This window comes from Citrus sinensis, chromosome 3 (assembly GCF_022201045.2).
Source record: "Citrus sinensis cultivar Valencia sweet orange chromosome 3, DVS_A1.0, whole genome shotgun sequence".
Taxonomy (NCBI): Eukaryota; Viridiplantae; Streptophyta; class Magnoliopsida; order Sapindales; family Rutaceae; genus Citrus; species Citrus sinensis.
Window position 1 is genome coordinate 507,651 of NC_068558.1, and position 11,254 is coordinate 518,904.

General features: G+C 36.5%; 1 protein-coding gene across 2 annotated transcripts; it reads right to left on the minus strand.

Moving 5' to 3' along the window:
- Window positions 1-226: 226 nt before the first annotated feature.
- Window positions 227-3,810, minus strand: LOC102611379 (metal-nicotianamine transporter YSL1). Of its 2 annotated transcripts, XM_052438559.1 has the most exons (8): window positions 3,666-3,810; window positions 3,092-3,572; window positions 2,768-2,940; window positions 2,291-2,385; window positions 2,034-2,168; window positions 1,770-1,959; window positions 1,570-1,684; window positions 227-1,379 (listed from the first exon to the last, which is right to left on the minus strand). In XM_052438559.1, the coding sequence occupies exons 2-8, from the start codon at window positions 3,483-3,485 to the stop codon at window positions 451-453; spliced, it is 2,031 nt and encodes a 676-aa protein (XP_052294519.1). In that variant the 5' UTR covers window positions 3,486-3,572; window positions 3,666-3,810; the 3' UTR covers window positions 227-450. The 2 variants fall into 2 exon arrangements, with proteins under 2 accessions (XP_052294519.1, XP_006476298.2); XM_006476235.4 differs by having other exon boundaries at window positions 3,092-3,692.
- Window positions 3,811-11,254: the final 7,444 nt, after the last annotated feature.

Sequence of the window (11,254 nt, forward strand, 5' to 3'; positions counted from 1 at the left end):
AACCCAACTGTTCAGCTTGAAGCCGATGATTAGATGTATTATGTAGATTACTCTAGGTTTAACCAAAATTTCGAAATTCAAATTTCGGGTATGTTATCATACATAAATTTATTGCACAAATGACTGGACATCGCACTAGCCAATGAAGTTGTTGCTGAGCGTTGGGAAGTTTAAAAAGATTGTTGCAAGTAGGAGGAGAGTTTCTGAAAATGGAACAAAAAAAAAATAATTCTAAGAGGTAATTATATTATAAATTTAGTTGATTGAAGTAATTTGCAATGTGTGCGCTTGTCGGGGAGGGGGGGAAATGAACTAGATTACATACGGATAGAATGGGGAGTCATTGTTGCTAGCTAAAATTCAAACTCCTATAAAAGAAAAGTGGGAATCATTATTTCGTATGGTAAATCATAAGCGATGCATAATTTTAAAAGAGGTTCCTCTCTACTTCTACGAATCCAAAAATTTCATGCAGAGAGGAGGTTGTATTTTGGCCAAGGCAAGAATTGAAGCAGGAAGTGTCCATAGCCCTTCCCCACAAATTAACCCAGAGGCAACTGCAGGAATCATCAACTCGGCCTTCTTGGGGTTCCGTTTGTGCCACAGATAGACAACCAAACTCCCAACACACATATCAATAGCAAAGTATGCTCCAACTAGAAACGGCAGAGCCATCACCATCGGCAGCGGCATCCATTTCCCAATCTTTTCCGGTGAAAAATCTCTTACAAGGTTAACCGCCACTGCAGAAGCAAATAAACCATAACAAAGCTGTAAGCAGTGCTGGGGAAGAGCTGAGAAGCCTTGAACGCCTATAACCGCCATGTTTCTGTAGATTAATGCATAAGGAGCCTTAAACTCTCCATGAGGGTTTCCCACATCAAATGCCTTGTAGAATAGAAGGAAACTGATAGGAGCCACCACGCAGCCAACGGCCGTGCCAATTACTTGGTTCAGGAACATTGCTCGCGGAGAGGTATAAGTACAATGTGCCGTTTTGAAATCTTGCATAAGAATGCAAGCAACTGAAACTACAGATTTGACGAGGCCACAGCCAACCATTCCAGCCACCAATCCATTTTCTCTTCCGGACAATGCAGCTAGAACAAACAAGGCTACTTTCCCATAATTATAGGCCATGTTAATGTCTGTTAACCCAGCTCCATAAGCATTGCAAAACGACAGAGATGGAGCAAGGATGTATGCTATCACAACATAGTACCATTTGAGTTGAGGGAACATGATCGGAATCACAATAATGGACAGGATGGAGAAGACTAGGTAACCGGCAACTCCAATCCACATGGGAATATTTTCTCTAAGGAAGATTTCATTGTGTTTTAGATCTTCGAGTGACTTCTTCTTTTCGTCACCGTCAGCTGCAGGTAAGACAAGAAGCATGCGTTATTATTACGCTGGTTAAAATACAAAAAGCAAAACAAAGTATGGAATATAAGTGACTTCTTCTCACGAGTGGACATCTGCATTTTGTATATCTAATCAGACGTTCGCCTGAGAACTTTTCGATACATACATACGTAGAGAATGATTTAAGGCTGCGCAATTGACCTGCATTGAGGTTCTTGGTCTTTATCCTTCCATAAATGTTAATGACCGTGACGCTCAATATCTTCAGGAAATTATAGAGTCCGTCGCCTAAGATAAGAGCAACCGACAGGAAAACCTGCCAAGAAAATTTTAAACAAGCTAAGAATTTAAAGATATTTGAAGAAGTAAAAATACCATTATGTAGAAATTAAGAGAGAAACCTTGTAACCATACAAACTCTTCATATCACTTTCTTTCAAACTTTCAGAGAACCAATGTCCTTTAAGCCGATCGATAAGTGGCCACATCATTCCATAAGAAAGAACAGCTCCAAGTAGCAAAGATAAGTTCACTAAATGGGAACAAATCATCCCTGCTCCAACGTAAGTCATGCTAAAATCAAAATAGAATCTGCAAATTAAAAGCCAAAGAACCATTAGATTTTTCCGGTTGCAATCTTTGCGTAAATGAATACAGATTCCTACGTTTGCTTCCAAGCTTGCAATCCAAAAGTAGGGAACTGTTTGAATCCACAGCTCTCTTTGCCGCTGTAAAACCACTGAAAGAATCCCCACAAGAAGCTGATTGAAAAGTATTTCATGAATCCACCTACTTGTTTCCTGCAACAGAATTTTTTTTTAAAAAAATTTATTTTAATAGAAATTAAGATTTGAATTTGATTTATTAATATGTTCCTTTAATCTTTTAGAATTCAATTAAGGTTGCAACTGTAGATGTGTACTTAGCCATCTGATCTCCCTGGCTATGAAAGCCATTAATGAGAACCGCGGTTGCCAGCCCACTAGGATAAGTCAACTTCAGGTCCACTATCACGATCTGTGAAATCATAAGAACCTCATAAATAATTCAGCTCAAGGAAGAAAACCGATTGGCATTTTCTTTTTTCCTAATTCTTCTTTTAATACAATCATGGGTCTACTTGAAGTCTAAATCTCTACAGTTATAGAAAAGTCCGAGTGTCTACCATGCATGGCTTGAAAATTTTGCACAAAATAAGCACTTATAAGTATACAAAGTAGCAAATGAGTCCACTAATTAAGTTAAGGTGGAACCATTATCCTTATGATGGGATTACCATTATGCAAAAATAAACCCATCGAGAGAACTTACACGATTGGATTCAGAGTTGCAGCTTCAATATATCATATTTTAATAGAAAAAATTGCTAAGTAGTAGATTAGATCAAAAGATTATGTACCTTCCGGAGAGGGATTAAGACAAAAAGGCCAACAAAACAAACAACAAAAAGGTAGCCAGTCATCCAACCCAGTCCAGGCTCTTTGATGGCCCTTCTTGAGTTCCCTTCAGTATCCTCTCCAGATAACTCATATATCTTCTTGCTTAATCCCAGAAGATAAGAACCAAATCCACCTGAATTCATCCCCAAAATGTATACATTCATATATAATTCATCCCCAAAATATATACGCTTTACATAAGTATATCTGTAAAAGAAAAAAAAAAAAAAAAAGAAGAATTAATATTATATTATATTGAAGTTATATAATATTAATCAGCACACCTCCAACGGCAATGCTATAGCAAGCAACGGCACAAGTTTGTATCATTGTATTTTCTTGTTTAGTGAATGGTCTTGTAACGTAGCCGGCTCTTTGAAGAACTTTAGTCCATGAGCGGATGATTAAGAAAGCAAGAAGCGCAGCAGAAACATTTAGCTGCGGAACCAAACCCGTTGTGAGGTTTAGTTTCATTACTATCACACTGTAAACGATCCCAAGCAGAATGCTCACAACCAGTCCTCTTATGGTGATTTGTTTCGTCCACGGTTGCTGTCTCTTATTTGACCCCTCAGGATCTGATAATTCGACATGATCATCTTCCTCAGCGTCCTCTCTCTCAATCTCTTTCTTCTCTTTCTCTTCTTGCATACTCACTGCTTCCAATTTATCCCCCATTTCGCACTTTATTAATTTGTAGAGTGACTGCACCCATATATAGCCAGAGTCCTACCTACGTATTCGATCCTTCTCCAGTGCTGTCTCCTGTGCACAATATATCTTATTAAACAACAATTAATGCACACAATTAAGCGGTAATTTAGATTTAATTAAAGTGAAAATATGTCTGCACTGCACCATCTGATAATTAATACCGTCCTCCTTTTTCACATAAGTACTGAAATATTGTGCATCCATGTGCATGTGGCAATATCTAGCGCGGATATTTTCACTTCATTAAAGTGAAAATATCACTAATAAAAGAATATATTTCAATGCATTATTTATATATATATATATATATATATGTATAAGTGTGTGCGCGTGTGTATAGCTAGCTTCAATGATGTGCTTGACTTCTAGAGAACCATAAATTCAAAACGAAAAGTTTTCAAATGTTTCAGTGTCTTAATTGTTGCTGCTTTGCACATTCATACAACTTCAAGCCCCATCAGGATCTTTAATTAATTTATTGCTTCGATCAAATGATTTGACTGATCATTGTGATTCAAAAATCTAGTCAATACCCATGCCCCACTCCCTATTATAATATCCATGATTCATCAAATCCCACTTGACATTAAATAGCTCTGACTCTGAGTGGCGGCACATCAAGGGATGCGGCTATTGTAACTCATTAATTCCCTCTCCAGATCCTCTTTTTAACTAAGAATTTTATTATCTAAATAATATTTTAATAAAATTACTTAAATAATTATTTCTCCTCTTTCTCTTCTCAATTTTAGAAGTTTTCGTCAGTTTATTTAGATATATTTTTTCAGTTGTAAGTCATTGGTTTTATTGATTAAGAGGAACATAATTTATCATTTAAAAATAAATATCAATAAATTTTTATCAGTCATGAAAGTTATTGAATATCAAAAAATTAATTTTAACCAAACACAAAACCTAATAAATATCGAGATTGGAAAAAAAAAATTATATATAGAAAGTATGAATATAGGTTATGATATGCTAAGAAAGGGTAAAAAAATAAATTCAAAAGAAAGTAAAATTGAGTGTTTAGTACGTAGAATGTAAGAGTAAAAGAGAATATGCAATTGTAAGGTGAGGAGAGAAAGTGATTAAAAAATGATAAATTTAAGATTTTAAGATTTTTGTTTTTAATAATAAATTTACTTTTTTCAAATAGGTGTAGAGAGTAATTTGGTGGATTCAAATAGCTCGGCCTATATAATTAATTTAAAACCATTTTAATTCATAAGGCCAATCAAATTATTAAGCATTGAGTGCAGGGGCAATTAATCATAAAATCAGAAAAGGGTCTTGAACTTGGCACAAAATGCTTGGAGTAAAAGGTCACAAGCCTCAACAAGACATTGGCGTTACTTTCTGATGCACTGCATGGGACCCTTTCCCGCAACTTTATTTCTCCGCCATTGAGCTTGGGTGGTGGCTATGATATCGCATGAATATGATAGTGCTGCGTCAGTGGGGAAGATTTCTTTTAACCTTTTGCGTCAAGTGGGCCTTTTTTTTTTATAATTATTTTTTCCCTTCTCCCCTTTTATTTTATTAATTTTTTCGATGTTCAGCCTTCAAATTACCATGGAAAAGCCTGTAAAGCTGTGTGTGGACATGTAGTGGGACAATCCTCTACTGAGTAGAGAACGATTGATGGGATCGAGATTGAAGCCTCCAAATTAACCATATATATAGCTTTGTTTCTTGTTACGGACCGGCCGTTATACTTACTACTGAAACTATCCAATTTAAAACTCTTCTCAATTTTGTTTATTTATTATATTATCTTTTGTTTTCTTCTTATATGTTTAATAAGTCCTCGTCTTGTTTTATGTTTAATTATTTCTTGTAAGGTCATGAGATTCAGAATTGAAAGTAAGTAAAAGTTTACATATATATATATATATATATATACACATATAGTTCGTGACAGTGCTTTCACATCGATCAAATTTAGATGCCATGGAAACCACATTCTCCTCAAAATCATATATCATTTTTTAGTTTAAGATAGAAGATTTTGTTAATGACACATCTCTTTCTTGGAATTATGAACAACCAAAATTGCCTCTAATTACTGAAAGAATACCTGGCATTCAACAAGCAAGCCTTCTTTTATTGATTAACTTCTAATAATCGTGTGTGTGTGTGTGTGTGTGTGTTTTTTTTTTTTTTTAAATTAAAGCTAATATAAGAGAAAACTCTAATTTATTATTGATATCTCACGTTATAGATTATAGAGGGTCTCTTTTTTTTTTTCAAAAAAAAAAATGTCGTTTGGGAACTTCATCGGGACTAACGAGTAAAAAACCTAGAGTCGGAAGCAATTGTAGAAACCAATAGTTAAAAAAAAAAATTAAAAAGAAATCTCAATATTAAACTCATTTAAAAGAAAAACATAAACTGCGGACGGATTGACTTATTGTGCTATAAAACAAAAAAGGAGGAAACGATCTATATCACACCTTCTCTCATTTTCCCTCAAAAACCAAATTATTATCAATTGATTAATTTGTTAACAATCAATCAATCAATGCTGGAAATTAACACTGATTTTTTTGCCAACAAAACAAAACAAAATGATGAATTGAAGAGAAAATGACAAGACAAGACAAAAAGGAGGAAGTGGGTTATCGGCTTGTGGCTGTCAAACCAATGAGAAGAAGGATTATCGGATATCGGCAGCTTAATTTCTCTGAAAAGCAATGGCCACGAGCTCACCTCACGACCAGCAACCCAATTATGGATTCGGTGCAATTGATGATGTAACCCTTGCGACTTGCGTTATGCTCCATCCAACACCTAATAACAACACTTCATTATCATCAATACAATACATATTGAAAAGAAAAGCGCTTGTAAGAATATTAATATTCTGGCTTAAAGAAAGAAAAAAGTGTCCGTCGTCAATAATGACCTTCAAAACATCCCATGAATTATTATAAATTTTAATTTATTTTTATTTTTATTCAAAAGATTAAAAACAAGAATCGAATTGATTGACTTTTTTCTCTTTTACAAAAATAAATAAAAATTAATATTTATATTAATTTTAAAAAACTATCATCTCGAAGAGAAAAGATCCCCCTAAATTGATTGATTTCTTCGAAAAGCAATAGTTTAAATTCAAAATTGATTTCTTTGAAAAGCAACGGCTACGAGGGCACCAGACCACCACCACCACCACAATCACAAATATCAATCAACCATGGATTCGGAAAGTGCAATTGACCTAACCTTTGCGTTATGCTTCAACACCTAGTCTTAAGTCTTTAACTGATTACATGCACTTGTCTTTTTTTTTCTTCTTCTTCTTTTCCTTTTCCGTTATAAAAAAACTATTGGTTGTAAATGATTTATCCATCTTAAACGAAAAATGCAGGCCTAATAAAAAATATTTACAGAATTTTTTAAGAAAAAAATTATATAATTTTGTTAGTTAAGCTGGTGGTGGACTTTGGGAAGAGTTGCCACAGATGGAAATGTTAGCTCAAAGCCCATGTTGTTTTAGTTCTCGACGAAGAAAGAGTAAGGAATAATAAAGACAAATTTGGGTAAATCATAATTGAATGAATATGCCAAAACTTTTCTCTCGTTCATCATAACCATACAATTCAATGAGTATCACTCATGAAAATTGTGGCTCACAATTTCATTAAATAATTTAGGTAATAAGTAGAGTTGGGAAAATATTCTCGCAATTACGAGGCCCATGAGGGCTGTTATGTTCACTCCCTTTTTATAAAAGAAAATCGGGTGCAGATATAATTTTTTATATCCGTTGATTGTGTAGGCTGAGTAAAGGTATAAAACATTAGGAATACTCGTACTCACTCACTAAACTCATTTGACTATTGACTACTTTTTTTTTTAATGTTTTAAAAGTTAAAAGTTAATAGCTAAATCAAGTTAATATTAGTACTTAACAATTTAGTCTAATACAATATTATCCTAAATATTTACTTGGAGATTTTAGTCGGTTAATGGACTAGATATTTACTAGACCATCTAAAATCTTGTAATAATTGGAAACAAATTATAATATAGCAATGTTCAAATCAAGTAAGTTGAAAGGAGTGAAGAATAGATGAGAAAAATGCCAAAATAGAATCTTTTATTTTCGTTCCAAATATTTAGATAATACACTGATTAAAATTGAATTTAATAATCATCAAATTAGAATTAATATTTACCTAAAATTGAAAATGATTTTTTAAAAAAAAATATTTTAGAACTGAGTACTTCATGTTTAGCTAGAACTAAATAGTTAAAGCATCATTTCTTTTTCTTTTATTAAAAGATATGCATATCTTAAAAAATAAAAAGGGATATAGAGGATAGGAAAAGGGGATGATTATCTCTAATTTTTGTCAAGAAATTCCCAACTCATGCCCATTTAAGCTTAGAATCTACTTGCTCGGATCATCTTCCTATTCTTTTGGAGCTTCAACCGACAGGGCCAGTTTCGAGAAATAAAAGATTTCGTTTTGAAAACGTGTGGTTGCGGGAGATTGATTGTTGTGAGGTTGTACGGAATAATTGGCTTTCTCCTACTGGTAGCTCCATTCAACAAAAAATTTTATCTTGTGGGGCAGCTCTGATGGATTGGGGTGGGTATCTAGCTCGGGACTTTCGTAAACGGAAGCTGGAGTGTCGAAAGCAAATGGCTCTGTTAAGGGGTCGTCGAGATTGTGAGGGAATAACTGAGTTCACGAAGGTAAGAAACCGTTATAATGAATTGTTACATAGTCATGAAGTGTTTTGGAAGCAGCGAGCAAAGTCGCTTTGGCTAAAAGAGGGAGATAAGAACACTCGTTACTTTCATGCCTCGGCTTCAACGCGGAAACGGCAAAATTCGTTTGGGAATCTTCGAAACAATCAGGGAGATTGGTGCACCAATGTAGAAGAGGTTGATGAGGTGATCATTAATTATTTCCATAATTTATTTCAATCTAATGGCTGCAATAGTGCTGAGGTCATTCATTGTGTGGAGACAAAAATTACAAACGAGCAGAATTCCATGCTCCTAACCCCTTTCTCTGCCACGGACGTTAAGGAAGCACTCTTTGATATGCATCCCGACAAATCTCCTGGGCCAGACGGCATGAATCCAGCCTTTTACCAAAGATTCTGGCACATTGTTGGTGAGGATGTAATTTCGGCTTGTTTACAATTTGTGAAAGACTGTTCCTTTCCAGCAGGTTTAAACGACACTTCACTTGTGTTGATTCCAAAGAATCAAAAGCCTGAAATTTTATCTGACATGCGGCCAATTGCTCTGTGTAATGTACTTTATAAAATTATATCCAAAATGTTGGCTAACCGAATGAAATTAGTACTTGATTTGGTTATATCAGATTCTCAAAGCGCTTTTGTCCCGGGTAGAGCCATCACTGACAACATAATAATCTCGGCGGAAATCATGCATTTCTTAAAGCGGAAAAGGCAAGGAAAGCATGGAGTAGCGGCTATGAAAATAGATATGTTCAAGGCATACGGCAGGGTTAAATGGGGCTTCCTGCAAGCAATGATGCTTAAGCTGGGGTTTGATCCTAAATGGGTAGAGCTAGTTATGCTTTGCGTGTCAACAGTCCGTTATAGTGTGCTACGAGAGGGTAAAGAAGTTGGGCCAATAATCCCTTGTAGAGGACTTCGCCAAGGAGATCCATTATCCCCGTATCTTTTCATTATATGTGCGGAGGGGTTAAGTTCTTTGTTTCGAAGTCAGGAACGAAGTGGTTTACTGCATGGGGTTAAAGTTGCGAGAGGTGCTCCTATGATATCTCATTTATTTTTTGCTGACGATAGCTTCCTTTTCTTTAAGGCAACTCACAACGAAGCTGCGTTGGTTAAGCAAGTGTTGACAGTGTATGGTAAAGCCTCTGGACAGGTGGTTAATTTCAGCAAGTCATCAATATCATTCAGTGCTAATGTAAGCGAGGCCAACGTTTGGCAGCTGTGTGAGCTTCTGGAGGTTAATGCAACCACTAACCATGGAGCTTATCTTGGTCTTCCGTCTTACATTGGCAGAAAGAAAAAAGAGGTGTTCCATTATATTCGGGATAGGGTATGGAAGAGACTTCAAGGATGGAGTGCGAAAATGCTCTCACGGGCTGGCAAAGAAATCTTATTAACGACGGTAGCTCTTGCAATGCCTAATTACGCTATGAGTATTTATCTTTTGCCAAAAGATTTATGCAGAGAGTTAGAAGGGATGATGAATTCATATTGGTGGCGCAACAATCACAGTAATGGCAAGGGGATTAATTGGATGAAGTGGAAATATCTGTGCAATCCAAAGGGGCATGGTGGTCTTGGGTTTAAGCAGTTACATTCTTTTAATATTGCGTTGCTAGGGAAACAAGTATGGCACATTTTAACCCGACCTGAGTCTTTTATGGCTAAAGTGCTGAAAGCTCGCTACTTTCCGCGAACTTCTGTCCTTAAAGCTTCTTTGGGACACAACCCGAGCTTTGTGTGGAGGTCTATGTTAGCTGCCAAGGATGTGGTAGTGCAAGGGAGTAGATTGCAGGTTGGGAGTGGACACAATATTTCTATCGGAAATGACCCTTGGCTGCCCGATATTACTGATGGTTTTATTTCAACAGAGCTTAATGAGGAGCTTGCTGCAGCACCTGTTGACTGTTTAATGGTTCCCAACCAACGGATCTGGGATTTTGATGTTGTGTCGGACCTATTTAATGCAAGGGATAAGGAGTTAATCTTACAAATCCCTCTCAGCTCCAGAAGAGATAATGATGCATGGTACTGGCAGGCCAACCCTCGCGGATGCTATACGGTACGCAGCTGTTACAAGTTATTAAATCCTATTACCTCTGATTCGTTTGCTGGTGTGTGGAGGAAACTGTGGAGATTGAATGTTCCTAGTAAAATTAAGAATTTTATTTGGAGGGCTGCCAAAAATGTGTTGCCTACTGCTGTTAATTTACTCTCTAGAAGGGTGGATATTATTTCCACGTGTGCTGTGTGTAATGCCAATGAGGAGACAGTCATGCATGCGTTAATCGAGTGCAGCTTTGCCAAGACTTGTTGGTTCTCTTCTCCTGTGGGTTTTGTTGGCTACTGCACCTCTTTCTTGACTTGGCTGGAGCATATTTTTGCATATTGCAGTGCAGATGATTGTAATATAGCTATGATGATTTGTTGGCGCATTTGGATCCATCGAAATGATAAGATATAGAACCAGAAAAATGGCTCTGTTCTGCAAGTGCTTAATTCAGCTGGGCAGTTGCTTTATCAATGGCAGACAGCTAAGAAACAATTGTACTTTGTTGATGCTGGGGTGCATCAGTTGGCTCATGGGGCTGTGAGCTGGGAAAAGCCTGAATTTGGCTGGGTTAAGTGCAACGTAGACGCTGCAGTTTTTGCATCTCAGGGAAGGATCGGACTTGGCTGTGTTATTCGCAACTCAGAGGGTGAGTTTTTGGCTGCAAGATGTGTTGGCAGGCATGGTGCTTTTAGTGCAAGGGAGGCTGAAGCTCTTGGTATCCGGGAGGCTCTTAGCTGGCTGAAGGAGTACAAGCTTCCATGTGTTATTGTTGAGATGGACTGCCTTCAAGTTTTTCAAGCTTTGACTGAGGGTTTCTCTGGCCCTAATGGCTTTGGTTTAATCATTGAGGATTGCCGGGAGTTAGCTCTAGTATTAGGAGAAGTGAAATTCTCTTTTGTCCGTAGATCTGCGAATTTTGCTGCTCATTCTGTTGCGAGGGCAGGAAATTCTA